The sequence below is a fragment of the Acanthisitta chloris genome, unplaced genomic scaffold (assembly GCF_000695815.1).
Source record: "Acanthisitta chloris isolate BGI_N310 unplaced genomic scaffold, ASM69581v1 scaffold5075, whole genome shotgun sequence".
NCBI classification, from domain to species: Eukaryota; Metazoa; Chordata; class Aves; order Passeriformes; family Acanthisittidae; genus Acanthisitta; species Acanthisitta chloris.
In genome coordinates this window covers 80,729-102,604 of record NW_008673053.1, presented here as the reverse complement: position 1 = coordinate 102,604, position 21,876 = coordinate 80,729, and the positions used below count along the sequence as shown (strand labels likewise).

Genomic DNA, 21,876 nt, shown 5'->3' with positions numbered 1-21,876 from the left:
TAGTAAACTTATGGTAATGTCACTCTATCAGTATTTTCTATTTTATACATTTTTAAGTTACAGTAGAATCAAGGCCAGCATTTTCTGAGGTGTGCTTTCATGTGAAGTCACTACAAGTGCACACATCCTGTTTCGTGGTTTGATTAGCACTACAGGCACAGAGGACAAGGCTGTGCCTTTTGTTCCTTTGTTGGCTAAACCACTGTGAAATCTTTGTGTTTGTGCCTGACTTTTTGGTGACCCTGTATGCCAGAAGGATATTAACATATATCCATTTTGCTATGTCAAATTCTAGAACATGCTCTGCAGCTGAGAAGGAAGGTGAACCAGACTATTGTTTAGTAGTCAGCTTGTGAGGAATCTGCATCTTCACTGGTTTTTTAGGGTGTCCACAACAAAAAGAGTGCATAAAACCTGCTGCTCTGTAGAGCAAATGGATGATTTGTGCAGTGACTCAAAGTACACTATATTCTGTGTAAGACTTTCCTGATACCCACTGCTTGTCAGACTTAGAATACTATTAAAATACAAGGGAGAATTTGGGCTTTTATATAACCAAATTCAGAATGGGTTTTTCTGTTCAACAGTTTTATTGTAGCCTATATAAATGTCAAAGGAAATTACTGAATATTAGCCATTAGTTTTAATTTAGGATGTTAGTAATGTATTGAAGGTTCATATAAAAAGTTCAGGGCATTACCTCTAAAATTAAAAAAAAAGATGACTATAAAATTAGTATTTGGGACACCTTAATTGAAACCTTGTGATAACACTTGTGAAGAGCATTAGTATTTGGGACACCTTAATTGAAATCTTATGATAACACTTGTGAAGAGTGGGAAGCCTGAACCAATCTTCTTGTCTGAGGTTCCTGCTCTGCTCAGTGATAGTTTCATGGACTTCTGCTCATATTTCTTGTTTGCCATTTCCTTGAAGCATACATAAAACTCATGAAAACCCTATGGGTTGGATTTGTTTATTTCTGTAATTTTCAAGAGAAACTAATGCACTCATTTGTATGCAGGTATCAAACTGGTTTGCCAATGCAAGACGTCGCCTGAAGAATACTGTCAGGCAACCAGATCTTAGCTGGGCTTTACGAATAAAACTGTACAACAAATATGTTCAAGGAAATGCTGAACGACTCAGCGTGAGCAGCGATGACTCATGCTCTGAAGGTTTGTTGGTGCTCTTTTTATCTGTTTTAAACCAATTAAAATATATTTAGAAAGTATCAGATACTCTAAGTTAGCTGTAATTTTTAATCACAAAACACCCTCAGTGGATCTACCTTTAGTTGGGGTTATTTTGTGAATTAGATGCCTTTTTTGGCTCCCAACTGCTATGCAGCCTTGCAAAGCAGGGTTGTGTAAGTTATTCAAAGTGACAACCTGGTTGCTTGTTATTACATTTCATTGTTACTAGAAAGAATTGTTAGTTCTTGAGATTCTACAAGCCTATTCTTTAATTTGCATTAAAGGAAAAAATTGATTACGTTTGTTGGTATAAAGAAAAAGAAACTGCTTGACTGTTACTTTCCTTGATGGAAGGACTATAGGATATCACACCATGAACAAGAGAATCTGATTGACATCAGTGGGTCTTATTAGATGGTAAACTGAATATCTTGTCACTTATTTTATGTATTTTGTCAGCAAATGTTTTCCATAAAAGTTGCACTGAAATTCTCTTTCTTATCCAAATTAACATATGCAGGATTTTTTTTAAAGCATCCTATATTTTTAATAGAACATTTGTATTAATTATGTCTGTGGGTATTTTTTTTAGATGGTTGTGACATGGAGATACAATGACAGGAACAAATGCTGCACAACATTGTCAGAAATCTGTCTGTGAATTTTTAGAATAATATGTCTCAATTTGTGCTCAGTTTCAAATATCTTTGTTCCAATTTCAGCCTGTACTCACATTTCTTTGGTATGCACTCCCCTTGAAAAGGTTGGTTGCAGGAAAATTAGAAGAGTACAGTTTAAGGAAATGTGCCTGAATATGCTGTGGTATTCAGGCAAACCAAATTTCAAGTTATAATAAGAATTCAGCTTATTCACACAGATTTTTAACTGCTTATCATTGATTTATGGCACTTCTCCTTTTTTTCTACTTGCCTTGTGTTACTCATGAACGAATTAGACCCAAAGCTTGTTTTCTACAGCTAATTAATTTAGAATAGCTGGAACATCTGAGAACTGTGGGAACTATTATGAGCAATGCGTGAACAGAAGAAAATTATAATCAGTGTCTAAAGCTGAAGTTATTGTCTAGTTTCAGTTATATTTATCACAATTCAAAACATGTAGAGAAAACCTCATGGTAAATACTGGGTATTCAATGTATTGCTGTATCTTTGTTCTTTTGTTTTCAGATGGAGAAAATCCTCCGAGAAACCATATGAATGAAGGGGGATATAACAAACCAGTTCATCACACTGTGATTAAAACTGAAAGTTCAGTAATTAAAACAGGAGTGAGACCAGAAACAAGTGCCAATGAGGATTACGTGTCACCCCCCAAATACAAAAGCAGCTTATTGAATCGTTACTTAAATGACTCATTGAGACATGTCATGGCTACTAATGCAGCTATGATGGAAAAAACAAGGCAAAGGAATCACTCTGGTTCATTTAGTTCCAATGAATTTGAGGAGGAACTGGTGTCTCCATCATCATCAGAGACAGAAGGCAATTTTGTCTATCGGACAGGTAAGGGATTTTCTGCATTGTTTCTAATACAGCCAGCTTTAGTAGATGATGTCACCTGGAATGAGCCTCACCTGATTGTGCCTTTTATGAGACTGGATACCTTCTGTCCTTCCTCTCATAAGACAGTGCATAATTCCTGTCCATCCTGTTGCATGAGAGTAGATCACTTCTGTCCGTCCTCTTGTATCAGAGGGAATAAATCCTGTCCACCCTTTCATTCTCTGGAGAAGTTCTACCTGCAGTATTACAGTTAAGTGCTGTTACTGACCACTAATGAAGCTGGTTTGCTCTTTTTAATAGAGCCATGATGATTTTTGAAATGACTCAGACTATTTTCTGTCAGCACTAAGAGAAGCCTAAAGAAGGAGAAAACTCTTGAGCATTCTATTAAAATAAGGGAGGACTAGAGAAGAACTGAAGTACTCCATGGCCCCAGCTGGGAGAAAAAGGGCTTTGAAATTTCAAGGTGGTTGTTTGTGACACTGACATGAGTTATATGCCCCTCGATGGAGTGTGCATGAACACCTTCTCCCATTGTATATCATATTTTGTGTCCTAGGAGTGCCTTGTCCAGTATGTGGCCCTTTGGGGCTCATGCATCTCTTAGGAATGTATGGATTAGTTTAGACTAATTTCTGCATCACTCTCCAGACACTTAGCTGCATTGAGCTAAGGGGCCTCAGGCTTGGCCATTAAATAACTTGTCTTAGTGTTTTCTGAAGGGTTACACATAATTTATTATTTTAATCTTATCAATATAAGGCATAAAGGCCTGATTTAATATCTTCTGCTGTGTTACCAGTCAGAGGAAGGCACATGCCAGTAAATTGCTGTAAATCAGGACAAGATCCAGCCTTGCTCAGGTTGCTGTGGGGCAGGGAGTGCTGAAAGGTTCCTCTTGCGAAGCTTCTTCTGTATTTCTTTGGGATGTAAGGCCAAAAAAAATTTTCATTTTGAAAAAAAATGAAGTTTTGCATCCCAATCTCTGAAGGTGTCTGCCAGTTCTCAGGGTTTCCACTCTGCAGCCCTACACATTGCCCTGGGGCCTTTCCTGGCAGGTTATTCTGCCCGTGGGCAGCATCACTTTTGGGATGAGTATTGATGAAAAGTACTGGTGGATCTTGCACTAAAGTTAATTCAGATTTAGACATACTTGGTTCGCCTTGGCTTCCCTGGCAGGCAGGTTTGGGTACCTTTGCAATCTCTCAAGTTTGCCAGCCTTTGTTCTCTCTTTTCTGGCACATTTTCTGTGATTTTTTTTTTTTTAATTCGTATGTAGGGGCCACCAGGATTTCAGGAGGTTCAGTTTCATGGTGGGGCTAGGAGGACTTTGGTGCATGCAGGTTGTTGGGGACAAAGAAGGAGGGAGTGGAGGCACCATAGAGAAACGGGATCTCGTGGGGAGCAAGAATAGTGCATCCATGAAATATCAAAATTAACTCTCTCTGTCCATTTAGGTTTTTTTCTCAACATACCAAATACATTTGGTCCACATTACTGGCATATTGTCTGCCAAGTTTTATTTTTAAGGGAAAAGTTACTCAAGAACAGATGCAGCAGCTCAGATATGTAAACTTCTGTTTTTCTGTACTTTATACCATAACCTAAAAATGGACACAACGACTTTTAAAAATTCATAATAAATTTGCTACTGGATTAAGTTCTTCTTGACAAGTTTCAAGCTGCACTGAAAAATATGGTTATTAATGTGAAGTCTGAGACAGGCACTCCATAACTTTGCAAGTTCACAAGCTGTGTTGGAATGACTCAAAACTAGTATATTTGTCCTTAAAGTTCATAAGTGACATTCCTGGAACTCCTCTCAAGATTGTATTTGTCAGTTCTTAAATGCCTTCCTTAATGTTTTGAAGTGCTGTGGCCTTTGATGAGAACACACCCGCAGCTCTCAGGGTGTAGTTTTATTCTTTTTTGCACTTTGAAAGCACAATAGTAGTAACCTGCTTATAGAAAGAAAAAGATCATGTGTATACGCTATATTATTTGCTATATACTTCCTATATGCTTATGTACACTCAGGAAACAATAGGTACAAATGGTTTTTTTCAGCTACAAGATCACAGTCCCAGCAATGGTTTTCTGATGATGTTATAACATGTAGGAATTAAGTTCTTCATGAACAAAGTAGATATTTTCAAGTTATCATCCATTTATGAAACCTACTTTCAAACAGATGAATTTTTCTACATGATTGTTACGTAGGGAGAGATAAATAAGGATGATTTTTTTAAATTTTTTTTTCTCTGTAATTTGAATACCTCAGTGCAGTTGTGTAGCAGACCTGTATCTGTATTCTCAAAAATAGCTGTAATCCATTTTGGGTAAGCAAAATAGCAAAGTACGGCCGACTGTACCACTCTTACCTTCCTGAAAGCAGCAAGTGTATTTTTAAGTGAAGTATCACCGCTTACGAGGAGCTCCCCACTGCAGTTTTCTGTTATGTGAAACAGCTAATTCTTAACAAAAAGAAGCTGATACAGAATTGTGAAGTCCCTACCAGATGTTTTAGTTTATGAAGACGTTTTAAGCAGTATTTCAAAAAGCACAGAGTGAAAACTGATGGACATTTTGAATAAAGTTTGGCGAGGTTGTTGTGCTCCTAAGGACAGGCAGCCATCAAGTTGAAGCAAATTCTTTATTGTATTTGCCTGGAAAAGTAACTTTTTGTAACAGATCATGAGTAGAAAGTTTACTCCCTGTGTCTGGTTCTGGTAATGGGCAGGACCATGATTTCAGGTATGTCAGTGTGTCTGGAGTTACTTTGCTCACCCAGTGCCCAGGGTCAGCGTGGCCACGTGTGTCTCAACAGCCTGCACCAAATTAACAGGGTACGAGTGCAGTGTCCAATAACAAAAACAAGAAATTGCAGTTTAAAGTTTATAAGGAAAGCGGGTTGTAGAGTTTCCCATTTCAGTCATTAACATGCTTATAAACACGGGACCATATGCTACTCTAGCTTCACACAACTGGGAAATCCCACATAAAGATCAAGGACAGGCTGTATAACTGACTGTCAGCAAAGCGATCTCGTTTTATACCTCTGCACAATTATCATCAGCTCATGGCAAACGGCTTCAGTGCTAGGGCAAACCCTGAGTCAGGGCCCTTGCAGGTGCAGTGCCTGCACTGCCATCTCCCCCAGCTCCTGGCCTGGGGAGCCAGGGAGCTGCCACAGGACACAGGGCAGGCAGACAGTGCAGGGAGAGCAGAGCAGCTGGGAAGGAGTGCAGCCGTACTCGGATACGTCACATACGTAAGCATTTCTGTCGTAAGCTGATATGCTTATGTGTGTAACATGACATACATGAATGTGTTCACTTAAGGCAGAAAATTTCAGTTCAGATTAATCCTAGTGCAGGTATAATCTATGAAAATATATATATATAATTGGTCAAATATGTGTTGTAAACTGACCACTGAAAGGCTTGGTTCAGTGTTTTTGTTTAGCCAAAAATCCACGTTGGAGAACTAGTTTTCATTAACTCCTTGGCATGCTGTCACTCACAGCAGGTTCTCTGTGTGACAGGAGTAAGTGAAACCAGACTTGCCTATCTGTATTTGTCTTACAAACACATGCAGAAACAACAGTCTGACTGCAACGAGCGCTCCAGAAACCTACAAGGAAAAGATCTAATAATGCTTGTAGTGAGGCTGAACATAAACCGAAAGCAGCAATGTCAGTCTTTGGGTTACGGGTCGCTAAAATGCTGACTGTTCTGTAATCACGCTGCACTGCTCCCTGAGTACCCTATCGTCAATCACCTGCAGGAACAAAATGTTCTGCGTCGTTACAGCACGAGGAAATGAAAAATTCCCAACTTTCTGGGATATCTTTGTCTAGTGAAGGAACGCAAAAATTAAACCAAGAGAAAAAGAGTTGAAATGGCAAGACAGGGAGTCCTTTTTCTGTAGGCAGATTTTTCATTAATTTCACTTTATATGTTACTTAGCACAGTAGAAAAGCCAGAACAAATAAAAACAGTGAGGAAACTAAAGACTTGCAGGCCTGGAAATGGAGGGTGGCTTTTAAACAAACTCTTGAATGACTGGTTGATTTTTGAAGATGTTTGATCTCTATTTTTAGACATTTGTACTCAGGAGCATGCTCTGTTTCTGATATTTTCATTACTGCTGCCTTTTCTTTCCTCTCGCCTTCCTTTCTTTCTTTCATTTGGATCCTGCAAAGTTGGTGATTTATAAAGCATGATCCTGGGTCATTTATTGCAGCACACTGAGCACCTTCGATGAGACCCTCAGCACGCTGCAGGATCAAGCCCACATTCCTACAGAGCACTTAAATGTAAGGGTGTAGCCACACACATAAGTACTATAGAGAGACACGCACAGGCTGCAGAGCAGTGCTGTGATTTTGTGTGGTCCTTGCCAACTTTGCCTCACAATTTAACATTTTTAGAAATTAACATGTAATTTAAAAATGAGCTATAAAATTTGAAAGCATAATATGAACACAATGGAACCTGTTTTCAGAAACAACTCAGGGGACCCGCAAAAACCGCTCATACCAGTGACTTTTGGAAGTTTGATCTAAATGGTGCTGGAAACCTTGGGGATACTTCGAAATAAATGGTAATCTGGGAGAGCTGAAGGAGGTCCTTGTTGCAGATTCTAATGTCATCCAGAAGTGAAATGGAAAAGGTGAATGTCAAGTACAGTATTAAATGCACACAGCGGCATAACTGCAATTTGAAGGTTACACAGTAAAGATTGTATTTCTGCAGGAATTTTATTATTACATGACCTGATTCATCAACACTAAAATAGCCTGGAATTGGGAATTGAGGAGAGGATTGTGTTTAACTTATGGTTCTGTTGTTTTTTTCTGAAGAAAGATTAAAAGGAAACAGCTTTGCTACATGGGCAGTGTCATGTTTAATGGACCAGATGTGATAGCCCAACTTGAGAATTTTAAAGATCGTACCTACTCCCTGCTAGTTAAGTTTTGTTCACTTTTTACATTTCTTTCAGTTCAAACAGCAAAAATCAAATGAGATTTTTTTTTTAATTCTCTATAGTTTCTCAGTTTCTCAGTATTTGAGCTGCAAGGGGAATGGTTTGGGATTATTTCCACATGATCCTGGAAAACAGTGCTTCATCAAACTGAGTCTATTTTGTGGAAGGAAGCAGTTCCAACTTCTTGCAGGTGGGAGAATGGAGGAAGAGAGCACTGGGTGGGCTGGGAACGACAGCTGGGGGCAGAGCACCCTCCTAAAACTCTGGGCACCCAGGGACTGCTGGCAGGCAGGGAAGAGCTTTGCCTGGAGCCAGCCCTACTTGGAGGGGAAGTGGTGCTCCTGAAAGTGTCAGCTTTTCTACACAACTTCTCTCCACTCCCTGCTTTTAGCAGTTAGTTTTGTGGGAAAAGAGATTATTTGTTTTCTCATAGGTGCTGGGTGCAAAAACTGTGCATCCTTGTTTTATCTGTTTTCAGATGCCAAAGGGTATGAAGGCTTCTTTTTTAATTTAAACCCATAATATTAAAGATTCCAGAGATCGAGCTCTGCAGATCATATGTGCTTTGAATAGCAGCATGTTTGTGGCTATTTTGTAATTTGGGTATAACTGCTGTGGAGACCCCAAAGAGCAGAGAGTGGGTGTGAGCATCTCTGCTGGTTTTGCTTCTGTTGATGTCATGGCAAATTTTCCACATACTTCAGTAAAAACTGTCTTGAGCCAGTTGTTTGGCTGCAATGGTTTTTCTTCAAATCAGCTTGTTCCAGAGCAGCATGTCTCAGGACTCCTGACAGCTTTATCATTGCAGAGAATGAGATGTTCTTGCATGAATGGTTTGAAATGGAAAAGATTACGACATCTGACTGAAAACTCAGAGACAAAAAAAAAAATCAGGGCATGAGCCATATTTCCATGGCCACAGGTTGCCGCTGCCTGTGCCGGTGCAGCAGTCTGTCTCTGTTTCTCCAAGACTATTAAAATTTCCCCAATGCAAATATTCACAGCAGTGGCCAAAAAAGCAGCAGACCCCTGTGCTTGCCCAAGACCTCTCTCAGACACAGCAGGAAAAATGCATGGTGATGTCACCAATCACTAACAACTATATATTTTAATACTCCTCTTTAGAGTTGCTCAGTGCTCCAGGCCTCAGTAAAGGCTGTTCCTTGGCAAGCCTACGGCCTCATTCATTTAGTGAAGGTGTTTTCAAAGACAAAAAAGTATTAATCCAAATTTTCCCATTGTTCTAAATGTCTTCAGAATAATGCTTGGTCTTAAAACCTGGGGCCAGCCCAAATGCGAATTTTTCAGGAAATTATGTCCATGGAAAAGCACATGATCATAAATCAGACTGTTTTCCAGTTTTAGCTGTAGAGTTCATGGTTAGTCCTGAATATAATAGGGAAATAAGAAAATTAACAGTTAATTTAAGGTGTATTTAAAGAGTGTGTGAAACTACAGCTTGGGAAAACTGATTTGGAGAAATGCAAAAGGAGACACTGTTTAAAGGAGGAGGGCAGAGGGAGTTTTCAGGAGAGGTAGCCATGAGTGCACCAGTTCTAGCAGAGGAGCAGCAAGCCCTGGACTCAGGGCAGCACCAGGCAGGAGCAATGGTTTGCATCCCACAGGTGGTTCCCATTGCCTGGCTGCCTCACACTGGCTTGATGTGCATGCAGAGGGGCCCTGCCACCGCAGCTGTCCCCTGGGATGCTTCTGAGGGCACAAAGGAGGGTGTATCTGCTCTGTCCCCTGCCTGTGAAACCCAGCAGCAAAATGTGAGTATCAGCTGTTTGTGCCCAAGAGGGGATGTAGACCAACGAGGCTGAAAAATATGGCACAGTTCTATCTATACGTGGAAGAATGAAAAAGAAGAACAAAACACAACTGTGTTTGCAAAGACAGAAACACAGAGATGTGTGCTGTCACCTCATCAGAAGTGGTTTTGAAATCACACAGTTTTACATACCACTGATGGGGAAGTGCTTTTGAGCACAAAGCCATGGCTGGAGGCAGATCACTGGGTTGAGAGCAAGACTTGTGCTGGCTCCAACCCTGAAATGTGCCTGTTCTGCTCCTCAGGGCTCACGTGCATCTCCAGCTGGCTCTGGCCCTGCACAGAGACATCTGCCCATGGCACCTGCATGAAGAAAGAGAAATTAGAGGGACAACTCTCTTCCTTTTGCACAGTGGATTACTTTTACATATGAAATCTATCACCTCCATCACAAGTAACCACTGTCTTTGGTGATATTTACTAGCATGCTAATCTATGTGCAGTGCAAGAAAGTGTGGCCAGAAGGGAATGGGGTGCAAGCAAATCAGGCACAGGTGGGACAGGGTAGTAGCAGGAGGAGAATGAGGGCTGGACTTTTCACATTCTGGGGCAGTAAATTTAAAGCAATGGCAAGCCCATAAAAGTTTCACTTCTTTCTGGAAAAACATCTGAATTGAAACTTCATACTTGGCATGGGGCTCCTGCATGTCCCAGCCTCCTTCTGCTGCTGGGGAGAAATAATGTGGCTTTGGGTAACATCCTGGTAGATTGTGCTTGTAGCACAGACTGTCCCCCCCGCAGTGCTACATTGCTGCTGTTCATGTTGCTGTAGTTAAGGCTGTACCTGTGTTTCCATTAGAGCCCTTTTAATCTGCAAATTTATGACCCAGCTGTAAAAATTCAATCCAGACCGAAACTTGGCATGAACAGTGTTCGTTCTCCCATCTGTAGAAGGGATTTAAGCAGGTACATCCCACTAATAACCATCTGAGTTAGGCTTGTAAATCTGGAGTATGATGACTGGTGAATAAAAATGTGAGCTTCTCAGTAGTCCTGGAGTTTGAAAAATTTCATGCCTGAGGTGAGACTAGTGAAAAGCAGCTTGTTTGTATTCAGTCATATAGCTGTAAATAAAGAAAAAGCTTTGGGTGTTTCTGCATTTGCTTGCATGCACAAACACATGCATTTTCTGTACTATGGAAATATTTTGACATGAGTGGCAAACACTTAAAACTCTTCAGAGTCTTGCACAAAAGCAGTGTTTGATGACTCCCGAGTAGGGTAAGAAATCATATTCATGCTGGTGTGAATGATAGAATTTCTCTATTGATCATAATAGAAAGAAATAGGGAAATAAGAAGACCAGGTTATTTTCTTTTGAGTGAGATTTTTGATTGGATTCATCTTAAAATACTGTCAAAACCAGTACAGTATTGAACTGCAAAATTAGTTTTATTCACCATTGCTTCCTCCTATTTTATTTTTCTTTTCTAAAAAGCTACACACTGAATGTGCCTGACCAGATAAACTAGTAATCTTATCTGATCCAGCAAATCCTATTTCCTTTCGCAGGTTTGTGGTTTTTGAAAGTAATTCTGTAATTTTAAAAAAATAACTCCTTTATGTGTTTAACTGAAATCTTTTAGGTCATTTGTCTGTAATGTGAATACCAGAAACATAATGATGAAAGCAGTTTAGTGAGACCAGACCTATGATCAGCCATGTATATTCACAGAGTAGCTTTTGGGAGGGTCTTGACACAATTTAAGATGTGAACTGAAGGGGTCTCTGCATGGACTAATGTTGGGCTGTGAATGAGTTTATATCCACTATTTGGAAAATGTCAGGAACTTCTGGGTATTGTTTGTGTGTGAGATTTTTCCTGTCTTGGTGGAGGAAGGGGAGCCCTCATAAAAACACCTGTTCTGGAAAGCCTTCCCTCATGTTCATCTGTAAAGTTCAATTTCGAATTATCCAGAAAAGCAGAGTTGGATTTAGTTTTATTCAATCCACTTCAGTACAAACTTAAACATTTGGGTATGACATAAAGAGGCAGATGTGGAAATTAACAGTGATTACTAAAGACCTTTCAATGTCTTTTATGCTTTATGGCATTAAATTGGCATCAGATTGCCACTTCAGGTCTGTTAAAGGAGAAATATGTCCTAAAGCATGCAAAAAGCTTGTATAAGTGAGTTTTATGTGAGCTAAAAAAAATAAATAAAAGGAGCAGAAGTTTAAAGCAGGAAAGTAAGTTGGAGAGGTAAACTGCATTGTGGAAAATTTGGAAAAAATAAAAACAATTCAAACAGAAAGAGATCAGATAAACAACTGAAGCTGGAACAGCTGAAAAGAAGCAAAAATAGGTAAAGCAAAATTCCAATGACCCATGAAATGTGTTTTCCTTAATTTTTCACAGCGGCCTTGAAACCTGATGTCGGAGACTCTCTCTCTCTGTTCTTTCACTGATGGCCAGAAGTTGAGGTTATGATGACCAGATCATTTGGTATGGCACTGACATTTCAAGTTCAAAGGGATTGCCAAGACTCTCAGTTAAGACACTAAAATATACCGTTATTTCTAGGGCCAATTTTCAGTCCCTCCCTCATGCCTCCACATTGATTTAGGCAACAGATGCATGAAAAGCAAAGCAACATTCAAAATAATCCCTTAGCTGAAGCTGGGGGAAGGCTGGCTAGTGGGCTCTAGCCAAAATTCCTTAAATGTTACAATGTTTTACATTTTTAAATGTAAAAACTTTCTTTCCAATGTGAAGTACCAGCCAAATGTCTTAGTTACGGTATCTCAGAGTGAAAACTGGCATGTGGCCTTGTGGTCATTTGTGGGTATTGACAGATTTACACCATCGAAGATCAAGTTAAACATTGTCGGTTTCTCCATCTCCCCTTACTTTGTCAGGAGGTTTTTTTTTTCTCTCTCTCAGTTACTATTTGTCAGCTTGAATCCAGTTTGCTGGAAAAATGAAGGCTCTTCATGACCTGGCTCTTCAGGAGCAAATTGCCTCAAATTCTTTCTGCTAGCCAAGGTATTTTGTAATGCATTGCAAAACAGCAGCAGGATTGCTCTCCTTGCACTACATGTACTTTGTGGGCTAGACACTGTGGGCAGTTTTAATGAGATCTTGGTGTGCTGGGGAATTTGTCTCGGCCGTTGACTGCAGGGAGACTTTCAGCCCAGGTCCCTGCTTGTCTAATTGCTCTTCCTCCCCCAAGGAGCAGGGTCTGGCTTTACCCCATTGTAGGCTACACCGTTGGGAGTCTGGACTGGCAGCTGCTCAGGGAGCAGGTTCTGGAGCTGGTGTGCAAATTAAGTGGTCTGCTCCTGACTATTTATAGCAGCTTTGCACAGGTGGGGTGGTGGATTGCCCATTACACGGACACAATAAAATTCATTGTCCTACTTTTCTCCCTCTCATGCTGTTTACCTGCTGTAGCTGTTGGTTACTGCATCGCTAGTTCATATCCCTGGGATCATCTTCAAATAGGAGCTTCCTCCAGAAGACAACAGCCTTTGTTCCTTTATCAGGGAAAGCTCCAGGTGTCTGCAGCACTGTTTGTGCCAGCAGTGTCAGTGAGAGCCCTGTGTAGCCTGAGACTTAGGTCAGCTGGGGGAGCAGGGTTGCTGGGTGAAGCCTGAAGCCCTTTCCTGTCCACAGTATCATAATTGCAATAGTTCTGGACTTCCTAATTATTTAATCTCAGTAGTACTGGATAATTAGAGACACTTTTTGAAGTGGGAGAAACCCAGAAAGGCTGTTCTGCTTTGGCCAAGTTCTGAGACTATAGTGGTGTTTGTAAACATACAATCTTTCATATATATGCATACACACACACACACACACATGTATTTCCTCTGTGCTCTATTACGGTGATGATATCTGTAGAATTCAAGCCTGCTGCCTTGCCATTTTGCTGTGCTTACTCCTTCAGCTCAGAGCTGTGCAGTAGTTCACCATGGCAGTCAGCTTTGCAAAGGTAGAGGAAAAGGAGCTCCCAACTTTATTGTCCACAATGAGATATTTCACTTTCTAATCCCATACCTCTCTGAGGTGCTTACTCCAGATTGTCCAGAAAAGCTGAAAATCTTTTTCAGAGAGGTCAGTAGAGAAGTCAAGTCTGACCTGCAGGTATTGATCCCAGTGATCCTTTGTTTTATGCAAAACCCAAAGTAAACAAATGCTTGATTAAACATTTAAAATTAATAAAAATGTCAGGTGTCCTTACAAGCCTGCTTTCATTTTAATATTGTGTCACAGCCTTTCTGCTGCTGTTTTCACTCCTCATCTAATGAGACTGTAAGTGATAATAATTTCTCCTTGCTATAAGTGCACATAAGCATTAATTTGTGTTTATTGCCTTTGCTGTGGATATATATAGGGAAAAGGTCCTTTATATTTCTCAGTCCTTTATACCTCATTCAATTCACAGATTCACATCCCTGAATCTCTGCCCTCTTATTTCAGAAAGGGGCTGATAATTACGTCGAATATCCAACTCAAAGTGCCTTTACTTTCACCTGATAATCCATGGACAGGCACTCATATATGTTTTAAAACCGAGTCTTTGGAAGTGCTTTATGTTGAACAAAGCAAAAATCCAATATGCCAAGATCTGGTCTGGTTTTTGAGTGTTTTGGCCCCAAAGTGTGTTACATGGTTTGACACGCAATGTTCATGTGTTTGCCAAACTTCATATGGTGAACTCCAGCTGCTTTCAGTGGGATCTTTGCTCTGAAATCAAAGACTGTGGCCCTGGAGAATGTAAGTGCTTATATTTGGGTACTGCTTGTCCTTCATTTGTTGCACAAAATAGGAAGAATAAAAGCTGGATTCAGTGGTATTGCTGCATTTGCTGAGGTTTGAGGAGCTCTGTCATCTCTCTGGGCTTCATGGCTGCTCAGAAATACACTTTCCCTGCCCAGATCAGTGGCAGTGCCTAGCCTGATTTGAGCCCCCCAAAACCCTCTCTTGCCTCATGGCAATGTCCTCTTTCCATCCCATCTGGACAGCCTCCAGGCAGCAGCTCCATACTTCCCACAGGACCAAAATTCCTTTTACAGGAGGTGCAGAACATGACTCTGGTGAAGTAAACTTTCATGAGCCACTGGCTCCTGTCCACCCTCACCAATGAGGAGCCTGTGCCCCACCATGCAACACCTCCTGTGTCCGAAACACCAGCCTGCAGTCCCGGGTGAGAATAGGAGGTCTCAAAAAAAAGTCAGGTCTGGGTGAGCTGAGCAAAGGGCAGGAGAGGAGGGTTGGATCAAGGTGTCTGAAAGGGGTAGTGGGGAGAGGTGGGCTGGCATGGCCTCTCAGGGTGTGAGGGACAAATGTGCAGTGGGTTATCTGGTATCAGGGCTCACCTTTGTCCTTGGTGAATTCTGCATCACCCGAGGATTTTGCTCCCTTGGCCCCTGCCTATCTTTACAGCTGGATTATGGGTTTAGGTAAGTCAGATGCCCTGAGATCACAAAGAGAGGGTAACTGTTCACAGAGTAGAGGAGGAGGGAGAAAATCAACAAATGCCTATGATAGATTATATGTCATCTGTACGTGACACTCTGAGACCTTCAAATGCTTAAACTAAAAGCCTAAATATAATTTAGTTAGTAAAAATATACCTTAGTTATAATAAAATGATAATAGTGGAACTTGGCAACAGAGCAGCTAATAAATACTACACTTTTGAAATGTGCCTGGGATCCAAGTACATACTCTTTTACTGTGTAGTTAAAGCATGTGGCAGGACATGCTAGACCAAGATTTTCTTTTTGTCTTTCCAGTGGAAAACTAAAGTTCTTTGTTTAAGTGAAGCCCATTGGGAATTTTTCTTAAGTAAAACAAGGAGCTAAAGAATTCCATTCCCTTTTGCCAACTTTTTTCCCTCCTTCAAGCCAAATTATCGATTAATGGGGCATTAAATAGCAAATGCTGCCTAGTTAGAATCATACCCTTTTTAATTTAGACTCCTTCAATACCTTCTTATTGGTGCTTCAAAAACAGCTGAATTAAAAGATGAGATATTTTATTGGGAAAATACTACCCTTTCTAAACCTTATAAAAATAAAGGTCAGTAATCTGAAAGTCATTACTTTTGCACACTTAACCCTATTTCTGATTTTTTAAATGAAAAAATATATAAAAATCTATACTCAATTAAGATCTTCTTCTTGAGCTTCATTCTTTGCCTTCCTCATTAGCTGTCTCCATTTCGGTACCTTATCGTTTTGCCAGCAGAGCAGCCAAGTGAATGCTTGACCATATTTTTGTCTGGCTCTAGCAAAACAGTGATCTGACAATAGAATACTTTTCTCTGGGTTTTCCTTCTTCCCCTAGGGAACCATACTTCAAGGGCAACCTGCTTGTCCAGCATATGAACATGTGGAAAATCCACTGCTATGCACTAATGATTTTCAGATGGGCAATTGTTACTGAAAATCATCTCAGGAGCAGCAGCTTCTCCATTGTAGCACCTAACCACTTTGGGGTCGCATTGCTCATACCTAGTCTGGAATGAACCCTTTGCGTTTATGTATAGGGTGGTGACATTTGCTGCATCACACATATATGGTAACAAAATGTAGGGGGAAAGGAGGCAAAAGTTACAGTCGTGGTTATTTTTTTGGCCAGTGCAACATGCATCAAAATCTGACACTTATTTTAGCTTGAAAATATAAATGTAGGAAAAAGTCAATCTATGCCAAAGATCCACAACAGCAAGGCAGAAGCACCCTAAATATTGTCCATAAGTTAATAGCTTTCAAACTTGTGTTTTAAATATTTACAAGGAGACTTGTCACATGCTGGGAGAGACAAGAACGAGTTTTAAATTTTAAATAATTCCATTACTGTTCTTCTCAGAATGTGCATTCTTTTTAAACAACTTTCACTTTTAATCTGTAATTAAAGCCAAAGTTTTCTTTTAATTTTAAAAGCTTGTCCTTGGACTAAAATAACATGGAACATTTTTAAACATTGATCCAAGCTGCTGTAGATACATTTTATTTAAACCACAGAGCCTGCAGTTGGATTCCTCCCTTTGCCAGATCGGCTACAAACTGTAAGTGTGGCAGTAATGACTGTGGAGTCCTGGATGCTTCACTACCAGTGAGGAGGGTTGTTTTTCTGGAGTTGTTCCTCCCTTTGGGCCCTATTCATGAATGACTTAATCTCTGTCTATGATCAAATGTCATGCAAGTTACTGTGCACAGAAAAATCAAGGAATGCTTTGCTTCGCTGCATTCCTTACATGGAATTGCTGTGCCTGCCACCAAGCAGTTGGCGAGTAGTAAGGGTGGGAAGCAAGCAGCAGCAAAAACACACAAAAAAAACCCCACCAGAAGCAATATAAAAAGAGTGAGACAAAGAAAACAGAGAATTTTGAAAGATTGGGTGTGCAAGTTGGATTGGACCGTTCAAAGACAGCTCTAGCTTGCCCAGGCAGCACCAGCTGGAGGGTGGAGCTGGGGAGTGTTGTGGGGTCGATATATTCGCCATGAAAAACAAAAGTGTTCCCCAGTATTTTCTCTGTAGTGTTGGCCATAAAGATGATTTCTAGTGCATGTTTCTATTAGCTTGCTTTGTGTTGGAAAGCAAGCATTTACTGTGTTGATGGCAGATCTCGAGAAGTTCAAGGAATGAATGCTTCTTAGTCTTTTTATCCTCTTGACCTAATTGCTTGTGTGGTGTAATTTTGTCCTTTCCCAGGATGTTAAACCACTTCATTTGAAGCCAAGAGAAAGACTTTCATTGGTTGTGATATTGATTACACGATCTGTGCCATACAAGGGACTTCTCTTGTGATGTTTCAGTGTTGTGTTAGAGATCCAGCAGAACAGGGGGGTGAAACAGTGCATAGCTCTCTTCATATTTATAAGACCTCTTCCTTACTATTTAAATTTCAATGAAGTTTTGACTTACTTTGGGTGCTGTTCTTAGTTGAGAGTAAAGAAAGGACTTATATTATCGGAGTTGTTTTTCTCATCACCAACACCCTATGGCCACTGAATGAAATTCTTTCTGTCTCTCCGTGCCCTGGTGTGGGGACAGATTGCTATAGCAGGACTCCCACGCCAAACAGTGACTGGTGGCAAGTGGGGAATAACTTGACTCAGGTGCTGAACTCCTCCAGCCGTTGATGGGAGTTACACTTGTTTGTCCAGGACAGTGACTGGAATACTCATTTAGCTCTTTTTGAGACATTTTCCATCCCTTTACTACTAATAGTGGACTTAAAAGATGTACCTCTCTTTTCAGATAGGTCATGGCTGGAGTATCGTTTTAGGTCTAGGAGGGAAAAGAGAGAAGAAAGGATGGGGAATGAAGGGAAAGAAGAAAACTCACAGCCAGGAAATAAATACAGGTGGGAAAATAAAGAACAGGAGCTTTTGGAAGATTGTAAAGAGAAGATAGTGCTGGGAGAGAATGAGGAAAGTGGAACGTAGAACTGAGGGCAAGAAAAAAAAAGAGACCAAAGGGATGAAGGTAAGAAGAGAAGATACTGGGGAAGCAGACATAATGGTAGGAATCTGGAGTATAACAGGGAAGGGTGAGGGAATAAATTAGAGAACCATATGAGATATTAGCATTTTTCACAGTCCAAAATGAGAAGTTTGACATTTTCCTTTTCCAAGTGTTTGAGAAACGAGTGTAGATAAGCATTTAAGATATTGCCACCCTTCTTGGAAGGCACCTTTGAATCTAATTACTGTGTCTTGGAATTTTTTTCCCATGTTGCACAGTGTAAGAGCAAATACACTTCCAGAAAAGGGTATGACCTTGTTTAGAATACAAAGCAAAGTAATCTGAACTGCTGCTCCACAGCTCCGGGTGGAAACATATCCTAATCTGGGACTGGGAAATACTCTAGTGCTGCTGGCTGTGGTGGTAGTGGTGGGGGGATTTGTTTGTGTGGGGTGTGTGATTATTATTTTCCCAGTTTCTTGGTGCATCCACAATCCCTGACTAAGCTGGACACAAAAGTATAGAATACTTCTCATACTTTGGCTTAATCATACCAAACCAAGACTTTGGCAAATCCCACCAAGACCTGTTTTGAAAACTGTCAGTAGTTTTCAGGCTACTGTGAGACCATTTGGCCAAGTGTGGAGGCTTCTCTGACCCACCGTTCTTGAAAGTTTGAACTTCTCTTAGGTCTGCTCCTTTCTGTAAATTTTTCAGATCAGATATTCTGCTTGAAAATTTTTCAAGCCATCATCTGTAAGTTACAGACAGAAAAATCTTCTTAACCTATTGCATAGTTGGCTGAGGGCAGTGTCTATGCTCCTCTGAGATGAGCAGCTGTCAGTAGTGTAGAAAGGACATCACCTGGGATGGACTGATGGTTTGATCCTGCATGTCAAAACATGAATTACTATACAGTTCGTGATATATATGAACCTAAAATAGTCATGCCAGATCTGATTATACATATAGTTTTCAAGTTCAACAAAAGGTTTTGTTTCTTTTCCCCCCATCATTTTTAAAAGAAACAGAATTTATCTGAATTAAAAACATGATTGGTTTTGGCAAGTGGGTGGTTCTGTTTACCCTGCCACATTATATAGTACCACTTTTACTCCTTGTTTGGATAGCAGTCACAAGACCCAGATATCAAGCTGTGAAAGTATTTTTCTTGCAGCAGTCTTTCTTTTTTTGGCAGGCAGTGGCTTTGGAGATGCCTCGCGTCTTGTCATGTGATTGGACTGTTGATGAAGTTTCTGTGCTGCCTCATTTTCCTGGATTCCATCTGAATTAACTCTTTTTTGGATCACAGTTGTTATCAGACTTCTGAATGAGTGGGACTTTGCATCATAGTGTAATGAGCTCTAATACTTAATCTCTGTAAGGAAACAGCCAGTAAAGGAATTCATTGCATTTGTTCCACATGACAGAAATCTGTTTTCTGTACCTCCAGCTGTCCACATTGAAAACACATTCCTTCTTCACAGTGATATTCCTTCCTGAAACAGAGGAAAATGAGGGGAAATGACTTGCATACAATCATTCCATCTAAAAACATTCAGCTTAGTCTTGTAAACACATAAACTAGTTCTTTGTAAACAAGTGTCTTAATTGTCTTTAAACTGAATATGTAGATGTTAAAGACAGAGAGCCTGGGTGTGTCAAACACATATGGTTCCTATTGCATCAGGGGCTTTGTTAATTTTGGTATTCTAATTGAATGGACATTTTTGAAAGTATGCTAACTTTACAGAAACTAATCTATCTGACTCTGTCGGGTCTAGGTTTTATTCTTCAGTCCATCATCACATTCTGGAAACATTTTCCATTGAAATGTGCATGATGTGGAATCATGGTTTGGAGTTGTTGATGCTGGGGAACTGACACGCTTAAAAGGGAGAGAATTGGGAAAAGGCATGAGGGAAGGAGTGGGAATAGGGACTACAATGTATACACGGGTTTTTGCCTTATTCCTGGATAATTTATAACACAAAATGCCCTAGTCTAAGTAATATCTTCAACTGGACAAAATTTCTGTTCACATCAGAGAAACACTGCAGGTCTGCGTTAAAATGTAAGCTATTCTATAAATGTCATGAAACAACTACTTCCCTCAGATAAAGCAAAATTTCAGTTTGGCATACTATATGGATTCATTTTCTCTCCTACAAATAGTAGGCAGAAAGCTAAGAAGTTTACATTTGAAGTAGGTACATTTGAGATAGAAAACACATTTATATCTCAGGCACTGGTGCTAGGGTTTTTGTGAGCATGGGCTTCCACTCCAGGTGCATGCCCTGCAGAGAGCTGAGCAGTGCCCTGTGCTTGCAGGTTGTGATGGGGTGGGGTGTCTCATAAAGCTGAGTTCGAGCCCTTTTTTTGAAGAGCTGCACCCTGAGCCCTTTGCAGTGCAGGTGTTGAGCTCTGAGCTGCTGCACCAGGTTTGCCACCGACTTTGATCTCAATTCTGTTAAGTCAACCTTTCCCAAGCATACAGAATATTTAACAATAAACTGCCTTTTTTTTTTCTTAATCCACTAACACGTACAACTTAAAGTCCACAAAGGTCATAGAGGTGAATTTATTTATTAAATGGAAATACTTGGGCCCAGAAAACATTATGAATCCAAAATGGTGTTTTAAGTTCAGGATGCAGAGTACATTATTCCAAAAATAATGGTAGCCAAATGTCATTCCCTCCAAAGGTTTGTGTAATATCTATTTATCTGTGGGCAGATGACTGCTATGTATAATCAGAGGCAGACTTTTGTCAAATTGAGACTAAGTAAACACAGCTGAACACAAGCAAGTTGGACTACAATTTTTTGAGCTTTGCCAGCGCTGTTATGACCTTGAAAATAAGTGTTTCTTCAGAGCAATCTGCTTTCAATATGGGAGAATTTTTAGTGTTTCAAATTAACAAGTGTTGATTAGAAATTTGTTCTGTTTAATTGTCATTATATTTTTTTTGTCCAAATAAATGAAAAGTATGCATTTGTCCAAAGGAGAGCATCCTTTCTGGTGCTTAGAAAGTAGAGATGTCTTGTACAGAGATGTTTCTTACCTATATCTATGAGAACAAGAACAACAGTTATAGAGGTGTAAACTCATCTGAAACTTCATTACATAACCAGAGAAAATTTTCTATTGTTTCCTTGAAACATAAATGCCTTTTTTTTTGCTGGTCCACTACATATCACGATACTGTTTTCGTCATCCATGAAAAAGTAGTACCTCTATAACTTTTGCCCATTTTTATAAAGCATAGTCTCCTTCTAAACATTTTATACAGACCCAGTTTTTTCTCTGAAACACAAAAAGAAGCAAGTCTTATTTGACTGCCAAACAGGAGTACAATTTAAACCTTAGTTTTAACATGCAGATTTTCTGTTTTTACAGTACCAGACAATTGAACAGAGAACATTTTGCTTCCTTGATTTTAAAGGTCACAGCATTTGGAGCTTGGGGAGGCTTTGGACAGAATTCAGATAGGAGTCCTGATCAAAAATTTGTCTTTCAGTAATTACAGCAAGTAAGTCTCATCCATTGCCAATGTCTGTGTTTCAAGGCACTTTTTTCATAGGGATTTTTTTTTCACTTTAAGTGCTGTATAGAGACTAGCTTACACACCAGACTCAGGGGTAGGACATGTGCACAGCATTGTGGACAGGATAAACTTTCCCGAAGTCCTTATGCCTCATGTCCACAAGTCATACTTCCCAATCTGCCTTCTTGGGGGGCATTAATTACCATTTTCAAATTGCTAACCAACTCTTGCAGTAACAACAGTTTCACGCCAGCAGCCAAGCATACACAGCACCTCTTATTTGATGGGTTCCTAGAATGTGGCTTTGATTTTGCAAGCTAAGTGCCATCCCAGCAGGTAGTCTTGGACGTTCTTTGAAAGAACCACAA

General features: G+C 40.1%; 1 protein-coding gene across 1 annotated transcript in view; it reads left to right on the top strand.

The window, feature by feature from the left end:
* Positions 1 to 1,018: 1,018 nt before the first annotated feature.
* Positions 1,019 to 21,876, top strand: part of MKX (mohawk homeobox) — a 35,677-nt gene continuing 14,819 nt past the window's right edge. Inside the window, exons 1-2 of the mRNA XM_009074748.1 lie at positions 1,019 to 1,178; positions 2,384 to 2,719. Coding sequence (XP_009072996.1) covers positions 1,019 to 1,178; positions 2,384 to 2,719 — 496 coding nt within the window. The remainder of the gene's footprint in view (positions 1,179 to 2,383; positions 2,720 to 21,876) is intronic.